Source organism: Mustela nivalis (assembly GCF_964662115.1).
Source record: "Mustela nivalis genome assembly, chromosome: 12".
Taxonomy (NCBI): domain Eukaryota; kingdom Metazoa; phylum Chordata; class Mammalia; order Carnivora; family Mustelidae; genus Mustela; species Mustela nivalis.
In genome coordinates, this window is record NC_139031.1 from 40,028,104 (window position 1) to 40,045,265 (window position 17,162).

Below are 17,162 nucleotides of genomic sequence, written 5' to 3' on the forward strand. Positions count from 1 at the left end.
ACTTCATTTTATTTTTAGAATGGACTTCTATCACATCCACTCAACACAGCACATCTGAAATGTCCCTGTTTGTTTCCATAAACAGTTTCTTTTTTCTTAGCTCACCAGCTGTTTTGTTTTCTTTTTTTCTAGAACGATACAAAATTCTGTGCCATTCAAAGATGTAGATTCAGACAAACACAGCATTTTCCCAGTAAGTATTGTTAAGAGTAACCAGATGTTCACTAAATATTGTATCATTTTCTACAAATATCATACCTTTAATAAGACAAGACTGAATTCCATTGGAATGTATTAAAAATTTGTTAATATACCATCCCATGATTTTTATGGACTTTGTGGCATCTTAATAGGACACGAACCATCAGAGTGGGTCTTTAGGCCGGGACTATTTTTTGTTTCTTGATGCCATACCCAGCTGGGTGTTTCATTTATCTTGAAAGGTGCTGAGAATTATTTTGGAAATTCTTAAACCTATTTTTAGAGTGCGTGTGTGTTGTGTTTATGTGTATCCACATGTTTGATTTAGAGCAGTACGGATGTCAGGATGTTCTCTGGAAAAGCGAACAAGCAGGGGGCATGTATAACTCCGCCAAGTTGGTGGGATCTCAGATAGTCTACCTGGGAATGGGGGAAATGAAGATGTTGTTTGATATTATTGTGACTCTTAAGTCTTTCAAATCAAGGATCAAGACAGGTCAATCATATAATAAATCCACAAAGTTAGCCAACTCGGCTAGAGATTTTTAAATTATCCAGTACAACGATTACTCATTTGACCAAATAAATCAACTATTTTGGAGGTTAAGAAGATTGATAACTAATGAAGTTCAGAGAGTTGGATGTCGTGCTGTCCATGGAAGTGTATACACTCACACACGAACACACACAGATGAACACATGCACATGTGCATACAGCAGGCATGCACTGTGCCCACATGCATACACTGTTGTGCACCCATGTACAGACACACACCCAACAGCACACACACACACTCACACGCATACACACTACCACTTGGCATTGGTGCTGGGACTCTGATACATTTCCCTCACACAGCATGTCTCAGCATATTAATCTTAATTTTCTTAGTAACCTCTAGTGTTCCTAGATTGTACTGGAATTAAGAATTGCACATGCTGGTACCCCTGGGACAGCTTTGACTGCCCTTCCTTGTGGATAACAAGGGGAGGAAATGAACCCTTCCTGTGTGTGTTCTTCCATTCCAGACGCTAAGGGGCTACCACTGGCGAGGGAGAGACTGCAATGACAGCAACAGGATGGCATACCCGGGCAGAAGGTACGTCTCCAATGGTCACTGACTCGGGAAATTACCTTCTAAAAAGGAGGCAGGAGGCGTCATTCCAGCCCCAGCCTAGGGGATTTGAACTTAGAGAAGGGACCTCCGTGTCCCCACCAAAGTAAAGCTCAGTGAAGAAAGAACAGCATTCGTTCACCATTTGTCCAGGAAACCTTCCTAGAGCACCTGCTCGTTGCCCAGCGCTCTGCCTGGTGTCGGGCGGTTAATGAAATGAAGTAGGGCCTCCCTTCGTGGAGCTTCTGGTCTAGTAGGAGGAACATGTGAGTCCACAGGGTACGGGGAGGGGGGGGGCCTGTGTCCAGCCTCCTGCTCGAGGTCCACACGCAGGACTGAGAAGTGAGGCAGGAGCTCCCATGAGTGGACCATGTGTCGCCTTTCAGTCCCGGGCTGATGTTCAGCCAGCCACATCTCGAACTTCAGAAAGTGGATGCGTGACCTTCCTCTTGACTGTGGGGCCACAGTGTTCCGTTTACCAGATGTTTGGGAGTCTAGAGTACCATGTGATGCCTCACCTATCTGAATAAAGTGGGCTGCCGACTCATTCACTCTGCCATCGGCTCCATCCCACAGCACAGTCCATGAATGGAGGCCACTGGAGCTGGTCCACCGTGGTCAGAAAATATCCCAAACCGAGATACTGGCAGAGGCCAAGTGGAGGTTTCTGTGTGCCACTGACAGTCATGCATGACACACCTCCTTGACAAGCCTGTTGTCCATCACTGACCCTTCATACAGCACTGGTTCACTCATTCATTCAGTTGACATTCACGGGGCGAGAAGCATATGCTGAAGGCCAATGTTGCTGTTTTCTTCTTAGGCCAGACAACTGGGATATACACGAGGATTCAAACTGTAATGGCATTTGGGTAAGCAACCAGATTCAAACCTAGTCCCATCCTCTGACGTTCTGCCCTCCTTAAAAGCCCATTTGCTTTAGTCAGTCCTATGGAAGAAGATGACAGATGAAAGCAAGCTTTCTCTGCAAACTGGAAGAGGGCTGTAGAGTCAGATCTCACATGATGGATGGCAGGGATGTAATGAGAGTTGAGGGTCTGTCAGTCACAGTCCCTTGAAGTCACCCACATCCAACCCCTTTTTTCTGCATTGAGTCAGGAGAAATTAAAGGAAGAATTCTGTTAGCAAAGTTTTACAGCGACCCAAATAGCTGTTGGAGAAAAGCTCCTACTGCGCCACCACGTCAAGGCAGCCATTTTCTTTCTATTCCACAAAGCTAGTCAGTCAGGGTGGAAATTAATGCTGGTGTTTCAGCTCTGCATGAACAGCAGATCTGAAGCTTTTAGGAAGAGAGAGGGAAGAAAGGAGGAAGCCCAACCAAATACTTCTCTGAGGACAACAACGGCAGCAGACCCCCCATTTTGTGGGGTCTTGTGCTAATACATGACTGAGGATCCTCCTGAACAAAAAGGATACCAAATTACTAATAGTTAATTAGAACAATAGAAGAAATTCCAACAAAATCCCAGAGTCTTGGAAATCCAGGTCCCTTGGAAATTATAGGCTGTGCAGCGGCATCCCTGGCCTCCACCCACTAGATGCCAGGCGCTCCCCCTCCCCCTGTTGTCACCACCAAAAATGTCTAGACTTTGCCAAATGTCCCTCGGGGCAGAGGTGGGGGGAAGCCAGCCCTGCTGAGAATCGGGGTTCTGGAAGCATCCATGTTTAGGGAGTGAAGACATCAGCGCACTGAGAGCTCCAGCTCAGAGACAGAGGGACACACACTGACCTTGTGTCTCGGTCACTTAGTGGGCCCAGAGCGCCCCCTCGCGGCGACACTGCCAGCCCTTCAGACACTGCTAGAGGGGCGTCCTCTGGACCAAATGGTTGGCCCTCTGGATCTCTCCTTATTGCTGCCCCCAACCATAAAGCCCAGGTCACACCGAGTGTCAGTGTCGCTGTGTTGAATTAAGGGCTCAGGAGACTTTAATGGGTTTTATCCACTAACTTGCCTTTGTACTTTTAAAGCCATTAGGGAAAGCCACAGTATATGCGTCTCATACATTTAAAAACAAACTGCTAATCCCATCCTTTCTCTTTTGAAGGGTGTTGATCCAAAAGATGGAATTCCATATGAGAAGAAGTTCTGTGAAGGTATGTATTGTAGAGTTAATGTGCTTATCACAACAGGGACACTCTTTTCTAGTCGGAGGCACACTTAAGCCAACAGACCACCCAAGGGAGGAAGTGCCTGGTGCTAGAGCTTAAAGTTGATCGATGTCCATTTATTTTCATGAAAAAAAGCAATGAAAAAACTTGTAGAAAATGGAGGCAGAACCTAGAAAAAGTATAACTGAATTTTTCTGACTGCCCCCTTTATGTGGAGATTGGAAACAATTGGAAACTTGAATGATGAGGGCAGAAAAGGCAACAGGAGAGAGCACAAGGTAATGGAAACCTAGGGCTTCTCCCAAATATGAAAACAAATAGAGGTGCTGGCATTTCCATGTCCTTCTCAATACACAACAAGGTCAGATATCTAGGTTTGTGCTGACAGAATCCCTGTGGCAGGCAACTGGCCTAAAGATTCATATCTGGGTTACTTGAGGGACACCTCCAAGTTATAGCCATTGGGGAGTTCCCAAAAATCTGAGCAAAAGCTCTGTGTTCTAAATGCCCAAATGCCACAGACATCTGAGCTGCCAGTACTGTTGGGAAAAACCTATGATCACCCACATACTACTGAAAATTTGTGCCTGGTAATACCCAAAGGGTCTTAGGCAAGACCCTCTGCTAGGCTCACTTTTTACATATGGGCAGTGCTTTTCCCTAACATTAAAAAGCATTCCAGTCATTCATTCATTCCTCCACTTGATGGATATTTCCTGAATGCCTATCCCTATTATGCACCAAGGGCTATGCTTGGCTCTGAGTTGTCCTGGACAGAGGCCACACAGTCTTTGCCCTGAATCAACTAGTCTGATTGTCTAAGGAAAAGAGGCGTCCCTCTGTCTGACTTTGGGACAGATCCGTTGATTCTTTCAGGATCTTAAGGAATTTAGGAGAGTACATCCAGGGGTGCCTGGGTGGCTCAGTGGGTTAAAGCCTCGGCCTTGGCTCAGATCATGATCCCAGGGTCCTGGGATGGAGCCCTGCATCAGGCTCTCTGCTCAGCAGGGAGCCTGCTTCCTCCTCTTTCTGCCTGCCTCTCTGCCTATTTGTGATCTCTGTTTGTCAAGTAAATAAATAAAATCTTTAAAAGAAAAAAAAAGAGTACATCCATCACCCATGGGTAGACAAATCATGCAGATGGACCTCAGAGGCAGATTAAGAGATTCCTAACCTCCAGATAGGGCTTTGCAGAGACCTTTATGTTCATCTCCCGTTAGTCAGCCAGAATTGTCCACCCAGTGCTTTTGTGTATATGGATTAAGGGCTTTAAAAGACCATAACAACTTTGAAAAGTCCAAATTGCTCCATGAGATCACTAATGCTTATAGTGAATTACAATAGAATTCAAGAGAGCCATTTCCAAAACCAAAACCCAGGGTGTATTTCTGAGTTCAGATAAAGTATGGATTCTTTGATTCATCCATCATTCACTCATGAGGTTGCACAGCAGTTTTGTTTTATGCTGAGCTAGGAAACACACCTGCATCTGTACAGCTTACCTAGCAGTTTCAGTGGCCTAGAAATCTCAGTCAACTCCTAAATGCCATCCCCCTCACTCCCCAACGCTTGAAAAGCGGCAGTGCGTCACTGTCATGAGGCTCTGTGCGGGATACACACCAGGGTATCTACCCTTCTGACCACCCAATCCAGAAGCTCCAAACTACTGGAGTGCATAAATAATGCAAATAAATTGTGCCTCCCAGGTTCACAGCCCAGGGGAATCATTCTGCTGGGAGACTCAGCTGGGGCTCATTTTCACATCTCTCCCGAATGGATCACAGCTTCACAGATGTCTTTGGTAAGTAATTTTGGCAGTAATCATCCCGGATGTGCCACTCTTTGTGTTTGGTCCCTCCTTGCTCCCTCTAAATGCGATGCCAACTCCAAACAGGTGCAAATCTCCCTCCTCAGCAAAATCTGTTGTAAAAAGGCGCAGCCACAACCGTTCCAGCTTGGTTTATTTCAAACAATGTGATAAGAAATGTGAGGGCATTGTCACAGCCGGCTCATCACAGCAACTGTCCTGTCCATTAGAGAAGGGGGACCTCTGCCAGGTGGAAAGGAGACTTAGGCACAATGGGGAAACCCTGGTCATATGGCCACCTCGGCCGTGGTTCCCTTCTCCCTCTCCAAGAACCCTGAAACTCCGATCTGGAGAAATCCAACTACAAGAATTATAAATTCTTCCTTGAGCCCTTCTTCTCAAACTAGAGAAATTGAACATACATCTAAACACTCCAACTGAACCTGTGCCAAGTCCCAAAACTGAACAGACATAGACTTCCCTTTGTAAAGGGGAGCAAGCAGGGAAACATCTGGATGTATAAAAAAATGCTCATGATCTCAACAGAGGAATGCTCTTTAAAAAAAAAAAAAAAGGCAAAAGGCTTGCTGTAGGAGACAGAGTGGCATTTTGTACAATATTAAATTCAGGTTCTCAATAATGGTCAACAGGAGATTGTACCCATGAAAAAGGAGCAGTCAGACATCAGGAAAGACTACTTTGGGGAGAAAGAACAATAATCACCTGATGTAAAAATCCAGTGACAACACTGACAAGCAAGTTGATGATGCAAAAAAACAAGATTAGCAAACCAGTCCTCCTGCTGGGGAAATTCTGGAACTCAGAGAACCGGCATGCGGGATGGGTTCTGGAGACTGAATAGGAAAACCAGAAAAGAGAACATATCAGGCAGAGAGGAAGTGGTGACCAAATAAGCAATAAAAGATAACTCAATTACTGAGTTGAGGGAATCCTTGTCTTCAATACTAAACCCGCAGTGAGCACAGGCCCAAGTGTAAAATAGACTCTATTTACCGTGTCTTCCTTTTTTTTTTTTTTTAATTCCAAATATAAAGAAAAATCTTGCAATCATTCTGCCCAACAACAACAAAAATCACCAAGGTACTTACTAGGAGGAAAAAAACATTTTAGCATCAGACTTACCTCTCAATGCTAACTTTTAGAAAATAGTAGAATAGCCTCGACAGGATTTTGAGGGTTGCATGTCAGAATTGTTCAGGCTGCCAAGATATTGTTTGTTCTTCCAGAAACTTGTTCTCCATTTTCAGAGATTCAGAAAACATAACAGACCTATGCCCTCCTGAGAAAGATTATTTTAAGAAGTATTCCAGATTACTATTCCAACTATTCCAAATATTACTAGATTTCAGTATATAACATTATCAAATGTAAACAATGTAAAAAAATCCATAAGGTTAAAAGACAAATGAAAAATGAGAACAATATTTATAACATACAAGGCGATATTTAAGTTCCCTAATAGCACACAGTTCCTGCATGTCAATAATAAATTTTTTAAGTGTTTTAATAACATAACTAATAAATATAAACATAGTTTCATCTTTAATTGTAATCAAAGAAACACAAAATAATAGAATATCACTTATCATCTGTCAAACAGATAAAGCTTAAGAAGTGATAAAAGACCTATTTTCAGCAAAGATATGGTGAAATGGACATTTTCTTTCACCACCAAGAGTGTTTAAGTTGGTTGAACTTCTCTGAAAGGCAATTTGACAAAATATATAAAGTGACATGAAAATGGTGGTGGTTTTAATCATTAATTCTTCATCTGGAAGTTTACCTCTAAAAATGATTAGTCATTTGCTCAAGAATCTGTGTATATGAGTATTCATCAAAGAGTTACTTATAAGAGCAAAAATTAGAAATTAAAAATAAAAAACAGGGATTAGACATGCAAAAATATACCCATAAAATGAAATGTTACGCAACCACTAATACACATGTCATAGACATATTTCTTAGCAAGAAATATACAAATAATAACTTGTTAGGGGGCAAAAATAGGTTATGAAGTAATAATGTATGAACCAGTTTTGTGAATATGTAAGTGCATCTGTGTGTGCAAGCAAAGAAAATAATTGGAAGGTTGTGGATCAGTACATTAACACTGATATGTCTGGATTGTAGAACACTGGGTAACATATTCTTCATTTTTCTTCAATGAATTTGTACTATGTAGGTACCAAATATTGCAATCCAAGACCTGGGGTATCATTTTGTTTCGTTTTGAGCAAATAGCTTAAAAAACACCAAAGTACTGTTTTTCTTAGTATTTGTAAAAACCCTCCAAGGTAGGTGTTTCACAACATAGCTTCACTGTACACACAGATACCCAGAGAGGTTAGGTAGACTGCCTAAGGTCACACAGCTAACAGGTGGAAGATTCAGTTCCTTGTCATCTTGAATAAGCCACTTATCCAGAAACTCTGTAAATGATGGTAGGAACAATCTCAGGCAAGGCCATGTGTTTCATGATCTCAGGGCTGTGAAAATGCTTTGGACTCTATATTGGGTTCAAACTAGACAAAAAGTAGATTGACTCATGCAGTGCAGTGGTGGCAGCTAACCAGGCTGGTCCATGTCCTTGTGCTTGTCCTTCTTGTCCCACATCTGGGCCTCTGGAGGCTGAGGTGAAGGGTGCCTCTCCCTTTAGGGTCCTCCTGGAGAGAATGGCGTCTCAGAAACTGTCACCAGAGCCAGCAGCTCACTCTATAGTGTGCGAAATCTCTAGGGAAGAGAAAGATTCACTGAGAAGCTAGCCCAGCAGTCTGGAGTCCTGACAACTGGGATTTAAATTCTAACATTTTTTCATCTGCTGTTTGCAACAACAAATTAAGTGAAATACTGTAGCTCAGCATTGTTGGTTTGGGTTGGGTTATAGGAGTCCCCTGGTTGCTGAAAGTTTTGTTTTTTTTTTTATGCCACTTTGCTTTTACAGAAGACCTATATTAGCCCCCTTTCTTCCCAGCCAAAAGAAAGCTAAGGAAGATGTTCACTTAAAACAAAAACAAAAACCGTTACCATGCTAATGTAGGTCTTCCAGAAAACAGAGTGGCCTAACTCAAACCTTGAGAACTCTCCCTGTTTAGATAGCCAGGGAAACCTATGTTTCCCACCCCCACTCCCCTGTCACTTTTTGGCAGTAAATTATAGTCTTAGAAACGGCCACAAGAAGGGCAAGAACGTAGAGTTGATGTGGAAGCCAAACTGGGCGTAATGGTAATTGGGTTCATGAATCTCACCAACATGTTAATAATGCTGTTGGTGGTAGGGACAACACCACCGATTTAGCGGCATTCTGTCACCTATTTCAAGCCTTTGATGTTCTAGTGTTCTCAAAGGGGTTAATATACATCTCCAAGCTACAGATCAATCCAGCCACTCCAAGCCGGGGCCACTTCTGTGTTGTGCCATTTATAAGATGGAAGATGAGACAAGGATAATAGAGAAATATTTTGCTTAGAAAGTTAGCATTGAAAAGAAGGTATATCACCAAGTTATTATCAAAATAATGCTGTACAAACTACCCCACGTCTTAAGGACTTAAAACAGTCCCCATTTCTTCTCACTCACACATCTGTGGGTTGTCTAGGGTCAGCTAAACCCTGTTGGTCTTGGCTCCAAGCTAAAGGTTGGGTCTAAGTCTGTACCATGTATCTCTCCTTTTTCTTGGTTGGGCAGTCTATCCAGAAAGTATTCTTTTCACGGTAATTGTGGAAGTGCAAGAGGACAAGGGCCCCACACAAATACATTTGCTACATCATGTCCACAATCAGTACATTGGCCCAAGCAAGTCATACGACCATGCCCACGATCAGTGGGGAAGCAAGTATATCTGCTCAAAGTGAGAGAGGGAAGAAAGTAAATATTTGCATTATTGCTTTTATCTAATTATAAATGTTAAATATTCAATCGAGAAAAATAAGCAATACAGAAATTGTTAAGAAATCATTAACATTCTCTTTAATCCTACCACCCGGGGAGAATCATTTTAACATTTGGGGGTATCAGATTAGTTTTAAAATATTCTCTTAATATTCTTCTTATTGTGGGAAAAAAGAAGATAGGAAGTCAGTACTAGAACCAATTTTGAGAGTTAAAAAAAAAATCCCCACCAACTTGACCTTTTCTCATTATTTTTCCATTCTTTCCCAGAGCTCGACTCCTACTGTGCATACACACACACACACACACACACACACGCATTATGTAGTTATAAGAGTAGCAAGTATGCAATTGGCCACTCTCCTTTTTGTCAATTAGCACTAATTATAATCATTTTTCCTCGTTGCTACTTAGTCTTTGTATTCATTATATTTGTCAGTGTTCTCTAGCATCTTTTTCAGTATACAAGCCATAATGTACTAAACCATCTGGCCACGACTGGATATTAAGTTGATTCATTTCTGGACTACTATGGATCATACTCCCTTAAAAAAAAAAAACTAATTTTTCAAACGTATTATCTATAGAATCTCTTCATTTGCCAGGGAGTCAGCATATATATATAACTACAATGCCTGGCAGACATCCATGGCATATGTTGAGCTCTGATGTCTCATGTTCTGATTGTTTGGCTTTAATACTTGTGGCAAGTAAACAAAATATTGCCAAGTACTAACCTGGGACCAACTGTATACCAAGCCCTGTGATAGAAGCAAATGACACAGAAGTAAAGGGCATGGAAAGAACCAGGCCTTCAGAAGGCTTCAGGTCTTATGGGCAAATGAAGACCAGACTCCATAGCTGCTGCAATGCATACGCATGCCCCGAACTCAAGGAAAGAAGGAGTTCCGGCAGTCTGATCCTCACAGAAAGGAGGGTCCCAGGAGCAGAAAGAGCACACAAAGGCTCACAGAAGTAAGAGGGTTCAGCATTTTGAGAAGTCTAGTGTGGCTGCATTGATGATAATAGAATATGAAGTGGAGAAGGTATGAGAAGAGTCTGGAAAGGTGCATAGGAGACAGATCTCAGGGGTCCTTGAGGCCACATTAAGGAATTCAGAGTTTATCCTGAAGGCAGTAGGAAGCTGCCAAGGGGTTTTAAACTGAGAAAGAGCAGCAGTCATATTTGAATTTTAGAAATATCACCCTGATTCCAGTGGCAAGTTGGATTGGACTGGTGAGGGGTGAGGGGAGACAGGAAAGTAGACCAGCTAGGTTCTTTCTAGTGAAAGTGCCCTAACCTGGAAAAGTATGGTGAGGAAGAAAAGAAATGGGCAAACTCAGCAGTTATCTAGAATGCACAGTGGACATGTATTTTTCCCATACACTTCCCACCCTGTGGACTTTTACAGCCAATTCCTGAAGAGATCAGCCTCCCGGAGGGAGATGTCCCACCTGACCGGCTTACCCTGGGGCCGTGAGGGCATCCACACATCAGAAGAGTCTGCTGTATCGACTGCACCCCCTTATGCAGGTCTTCCCTGCAGGGTCGAACTAGCTTTTGGAGACTCTACTGGAAGAGTCTGTCCCCCTAAGAAACTTCGGATGCCTCTGGCTCTTCTGCATCATACCCCTAACTCCCAGTAGTTATAGTGAACTTACAGTTCGTTGTCCAAACCTGAGGGAAGGGGGATCACCACTGGTAATTTTATGAGGATAATAGGCATTAATTAGACTGGCCCAGACAAACTGGGATGTATGGCCACCCAACTGATAGCATGACAGCCATGTTGGAAACCGACACCTTGAGCCAAGAGCCTTGTCCAGAGGAGTTTCCAGCCCCTAAATCATCTCTCTATAAAATAATCTTGGACTTTTAAGCAGACCTGGGTTCAAATCCTAGCTTAGCCACATACTAATCCTCCCTGAGCTTAATTTCTTCACCTAAAATATATATGAGTAATGATAGCTATCTTATCAGAACTTTGGGAAGATTTTACAAGAGGATGTTTTAAAATGGACTATTTATTTCTACCTGAGTTTCAACTGAGGCCCCAAGACAATGTGAGCCAACAATTCCCACCTTCCGCATTGAAAAATCAGAAGGACTTCAGCAGGACATGCACCAGAAAGGAGTGAACAATCATTTCTGCTACCTGTAGCAGAAGACCCACCTCAAAGGTCTAAGAGTTGAGGCAGGGCATGGCTGGTGTCAGCATGGCAGTGGGGCTCAGCTTTCCCCTCAGGGAAAGGGTGGACATGCTTCCCCCTCAGAGTAGGCCACCACTAGCGGACCTGGGTAGCTGTCTCCAGAGACTGGGGTCAAAGGGGCTGGTGTCCAAACACTCTCATGAATAATGTAAGAGTGGTGACTGAGGAAAGAACGAATGTGTGTCCTGGGGGCAAGGACATGGACCCCAGGAAGGGAGAGCCAGCATGAACCATTACAAATCCTGGAGAAGATTGCCTGGAGATGACTGCACCATGGAGGGTAAACCAGTTGACCAGGGACTGGAGCACGAATACTAAAAGACTAGAGAGGCTGAAGAGAATGCACTGACTGCACCTGCAAGGTTAGTCACGTGTTCCCAGCAGGGCCTCTCAGAGCCCCCATTAGAGAGAGCCAGCTTTGGACATCAGCCCAGCCAGAAGAATCACATCTGATTATACCTCTTCTCCCTCCACCCAGCACCACCTGTGGTCAGAAGCCTCTGCTGTGAATTATTCATTAATTCATTTGGCAATAACAATAAGAAACAATCAATATAAGTAACATTTTTATGACCTATAATGTTATTTTCCAAAACAAACAAAAAACAAGCTGGAAGGGTAGTTTTCTTTTCCATTGTTGTGACTCTCTTTGATATCTGGCTAAAGACAGCCAGATCCCCATACCTGCTTCCCTCTTCAATCTGTTTTCATATGCATTCATGTAGCCTCTTGAAAACTACATTGTACCCTCATGGGTGAAATAAGAAGGCAAATGAAAAAGGCAAATCAAGTCGTAGAAGTATGAGGAAAATAGTGATCTCATAAACTCTCTGTGAGAGTCCCAAAGATTCCCAGGGTTCCCCAGACCATATTTTGAGAACCACTGTCACAGAGTTTTCCTGCTGCCTCTAGTGTCTAAACTTGGAGGATTTACAAAAGAAAGATGTGGTTGTGGAGTACCACAGTGCGGTTTCCAAAATTATTTACATCTAGAAATGCCAAAAAAGAGGTACTCTAAGATAGAATATCTTAGGGCAAAATGGGAAACCATCAGTACATGGTGGACTAACCTCTCAACCCAAGATTCCCAGAGCACAGTGGGATATGTGAGGTTCCCCAAGAGAGTGTCCATGAGAATGCTCACTCTGCCCCTGGGTTCTACTATTTGAGAGCCTTTTAGTAATGTCACCACAAAGGAAGAGAACCTCCAACCTTTTGGCTAACTCAGCAGGTGGAACCCCTTTTAGTCTGGGTTTCTAGTCAGTGTCAGAGTCAGCAGTTAGCAGGGCCCAATCAAGAGAATAAAAGCATTCCAACGAGGGGATTTAATACAGGAGATTGGTTACACAATGTTGGATTTAATACAAGCAACTGATTACATCGGTATTAGAACTAAAAGGGAGTTTCTGAAGAAATTAATCATTGCTGACGCTAGGCTAGTGAACAAAAAGGAAGATGGGGGTTTATCAGAAGCTAGAGCAAGGGGTGTGGCTGATGCTGGAACCTTGGCAGATCCTGTATTGACTGCCAGGGGCACACAGACCAGCTGCTACTGGGACCACCTTGGGATGTGGAGATGAGCAGGAAGTAGCAAAGGAAGCGGGAGGTTGGAGGCTGAAGGCTGGTGGAGGTTGCTGACCTCAGCTGGAAACCACAAAATAGTTCCTCTCTCATATGCCTCTCTCCCAACTGGGCCTCCCATTGGCTGGAGGATGCAGAAGAGCCTGGGAAGTGTAGTTTGCAGAGTCCAAGCCCATTCTGCAGAACAGAGACTAGACATGGGCTTAGAGATCAGAGGCCATCAGTGGAATGGGAGGCCTGGTTGGCTGTCTGCATGGTTTTAGCCAATTAGAGCCTCATCCTTTTATGTCCTTCTACACTGGGGCCTGTCTCATCTCTAGAGTTCCGTAAAGGCTGCTCTTCACCCAATGTCAGATCCCAGATTTCCTTGTGAACTACCTTTGAGGAAGCCTTCCCAAAATGACCAGAAGAGGGCAAACAAACAGGAATCACCTTTAAAAATGAAGCCTCTGGGTCTTTCTCTGAGGGCTTTGGGTGACAGGGGTTCTGAATTTGGATTCTGTAGCATTTTTGCTACAGAATTTTGCTATTTTGCTTTGACACCAGAGAATATCCATTGTCCCGTGACCCCACCTGGCAATCCCTCCACAAACTCTGGTTTCATGCAGGAACCGTAGTAACCCCCAAGCTGTGGTGGCCTCCCCTGGGGTCTGCCAGTGGGAGTAGGTATGGTCAACAAAGACCCGACAGGACGGCCCCAGCGTGTCTGGTGCTCGCATTTGCTGCACCAAGTCATACATCATATCGTCTGGAAAGTGCAGGGAGTGCTAAAGAAGATCAGTGAATCATTGTTTCATCATAGGCCATTCTGCCGTTTATGAGACTACTCAACATTTCTTGGCCTCTATCTCCCTATAAAGCAGAAAACGCTGCCGCAAATACATCACCCCATCCCGACTGCGCCTTTGAAACCGACTCCACGGCCTGGGGTATCTTTCCTGCCACAGCCTCTTCTTCTCTCCCCTTCTTGCCATCCTCTCGTTAAGCAGTGTGGCACCCGAGAGGCCTGTTTACAGCTAATTAGATTAGGAGTGTGTTCATCTGGAAAGATATTTGTAGTTCAATAAAGAGAGTGTGAAGAATCACCCTACTGGCTCCACAGAAACAAGGAGCCTCATTCCGCTGGGCGGGGGGCGACAGAAAGAGGCTTTCGCCCGCTCCCTCCCTAAACAAGCCTCACTTCTCTCCAAGATACCCGTAGTCATCAGATGCAGAATGAGCTTCCCATGCCACAGGAAAGATCTCAGCTTAGAAAGATTGCAAAGCAAAGCAGCGAGCAAATTTGAAAACACTTTCGTGCTTTTTTTTTTTTCCTTTCAAAGGAAAAACAATCACTGCTTGAGATGTTTTGTTGAGAAAGAAAGGGAGGCAGAGAGATCATCAAGGGCAGCCGTAGAGGCTGCCCTCCTGCCTCTTTCCCATCTGCTCGAAAATTATTTCCAAAATATTAAATGCTGCATTTCGCTGAACCAGAATTGCATGACGGGCTGGGGCTGGGGGAGTGAGGAGGGAGACGAGATTCTGAAATACAATTTTCCAAATGTTTATTTTGCTAGCGAAGGCTGTTGCCTGTACTATTATAAAATCTCGGCACGACCCCCGGCAGGCTGTTGTCTGTAGGGTAAGTAGGCGCAGATTGAATTTCGTACTGTGTCAAGGACAAAATGAATCCTTAATCTGGCTGCAGAAAATGCATATGCACCCGAGAGCCCGGCAGCTCCAGTCTTCAAGCCCACATGCGCTTCATTCCTTTCTTTGAGATGAGTGTCCAGGTCAAGTTTGGCTGCCCTTTATTAGCCCGCAGACAGTCCAGTATTATCAGAGCTCACACCCTGACCTTCCCTAACTTGCCCTGCTGGATTTAACAGTGAGCATGAGGCTTCCATAAAGCATAGAGGCTGATTTTCATGGCGCACGTAAAATATGAAAATCCTACCTCCACTAACTTCGTGTCGACTCCAGAAAGACTTAAGGGTTAGAATACTTGATTATTGTTTTTCCAGCTGAGGAAAGGCCAGAGTTCCATAAAACTGGACAAGATGACATTTTCTGCTCCTCAGACATCTTGCAGGCTGGCAGATTAAGGATGCTAACTGGTGAGAAGAGAAGCCTCAATCCATGGTACTTCTCACTTATTCTGTCAGAAAAAGAGACCTGTGTTCATCTTGGTGAATCCTCTCCAGCAGCTCTCAGGCCACAAGAGACAGAATGTTCTTCGATTCTCATTCCCTGTTCATGGGCACAGGCCAGACGGGCTGTTGCCTTGAGGCCTGATCAATGTGATGCCCTTTTCTCCCTGCTCAAGGTGAGCATCTGGGGCTCTTACCTGCCAGCAAAGTATGGTGTTCTCGGGGGCCCATTCTTCCAAAAACGTCAGTGATCTTAGCCCTCACCAGTTTCTGCAAGAATTAAAAAGACAAACGCTCGTTGTTATGAAAAACTACAAGAGGAAATTATTTTAAGCTCCATACTTCTGAAAGGCATTTATAATTAGCCAGCCCACATGCCTGCTCTCCCAGCACACGAGATGGAGATTTCGTCAGAGACAGGCAGCATGAGTCCATAAACACCTGTGCCAGCCGGTGTGCTGCTAAGACTCGAGGCAATCTCTTGCCCTCTAGTTAATTATATTTACCACGTTGCTTCGCTCTCCCTCAAGTTCCTCAACCATGAAATGGGTCTCAGGGAACTAACTCATCACAGGAAAAACATTTAGGATCTTGAACCAGTGGGGATGTAGAAAGAGGAAATTTCTGGCATTTAGAAATAATTTGGGCTGGTTGGAATTGATTGCTACACCCCATTCATTCATTAGTTCATTTAGCTAATTTCTTCCATGCCAGTCCTTGGAGTAATAAGAATAGAGATAGCCCAGCCCAGCCCTTCCCCAGTACTGGGCTTTTGAATGATTTCCTGGGGATTTTTCTACTTAAGGCCATGGCTGGCAGATTGGTGAGAGGTGTGAGCAAAACCATAACTTCTAGAGGAAAATCAAGGGGAACATTCTGAAACACAAGGTCCAAAAATTTCAGATAGATTAAGGGCAGCAGGGCTGAGCCAAGAATTGAAAGACTGATTGTGAAAGAGCCCATAGGAAAATAGATCAATAAGGAGCGAAAGGTCATGTTCTCTTGTTGGTAACATAGTTGTGTGCCAGCAAGTAGAGCAAGGAGAAGGGTAGAGCCTTTCTCAAAAGACTAGTTATTAATCCAGCAGGGTATAGGCTTAGCTGCTGTAACAAAGAATCCAAAAATCTAGTGACTGAACATGGAAATATGCTTTCCTTTCATATAATAATCTGAAGAGAAGCAGTCTAGGGCTGGCAAGATGACCAGCTCACCCTCAACATGCAGCTTCTACCCCTGGGTCTAAGGGGGCTGCTCCTGCTTTTGCCACCTCCCACCTGTAGGAAAGAAAAAGGACCAAGTGAGGACACGCACATTCCCTGGGAGAATCTGACTTAGAGGTGGCACACAATACTCTCTCAGACACTTCATGGTGAAGAACCCAGTCGCATGGCCACACCAGGCGACAGCAGAGGCTGGGGAGGAGTGCCTGGCTGGGCAGCTGTGTGCCCAACGAACGCCCTGGGAATTCTATTAAAGGCAGAGGAAAAGAGATAAGGGTGGACAGGTAGGGCTTTAGATGTGAAAAGCAGGCTCTAACCTCAAAGAGCTTGAAGTCTACTTGGGAGGATAGACAAGTAAACTCACAATTATAACAGTAAGCAGATATTACCATGTGTTTACCAAACGCCAGACACTGTACTTAGCATTACCTCCTGTCATATGAAATGACTCCATTATATATATTTTATAGATGAAGAAATGAAGAGTTAGAGAGGTTAACTAACTGATCCAAGATAATGCAGTTAAACATGGAACCCAGATAAAAACTGATTCTGTCAGACCCTAGAGCAGAAGTCAGCAAATTATGGCCCTTGAACCTAATGCAGCCCTTCCCTTTTTTTTTTGTAAATGAAGTTTTAACACGCATTCATTTACAGTCAGTTGCTGCTTTTCCACTACCGTAGCAGAATTGAGTAGTCATAACAGAAACAAAATGGCCCTCAAAGCCTAAAATATTTACTATATTAGATGAAATATTTAGTAATATGTATTAGTAATTACTATAATTAATATATTAGTAATTAGCTGGGCATGCACAGGGTGTGGCGGGAGCTGGAGGAGAGCCCCTCACAGAGAAGAG

At 43.8% G+C, this 17,162-nt stretch overlaps 1 protein-coding gene across 3 annotated transcripts in view; it reads left to right on the forward strand.

Annotated features, from left to right (window-relative positions):
• AOAH (acyloxyacyl hydrolase) overlaps window positions 1-17,162 on the forward strand; it is a 160,378-nt gene that overhangs the window by 67,832 nt on the left and 75,384 nt on the right. For all 3 annotated transcript variants that reach the window (XM_082693165.1, XM_082693164.1, XM_082693163.1), the window contains 5 exons: window positions 133-193; window positions 1,231-1,301; window positions 2,140-2,188; window positions 3,383-3,431; window positions 5,153-5,247. In XM_082693165.1, coding sequence (XP_082549291.1) covers window positions 133-193; window positions 1,231-1,301; window positions 2,140-2,188; window positions 3,383-3,431; window positions 5,153-5,247 — 325 coding nt within the window. The remainder of the gene's footprint in view (window positions 1-132; window positions 194-1,230; window positions 1,302-2,139; window positions 2,189-3,382; window positions 3,432-5,152; window positions 5,248-17,162) is intronic.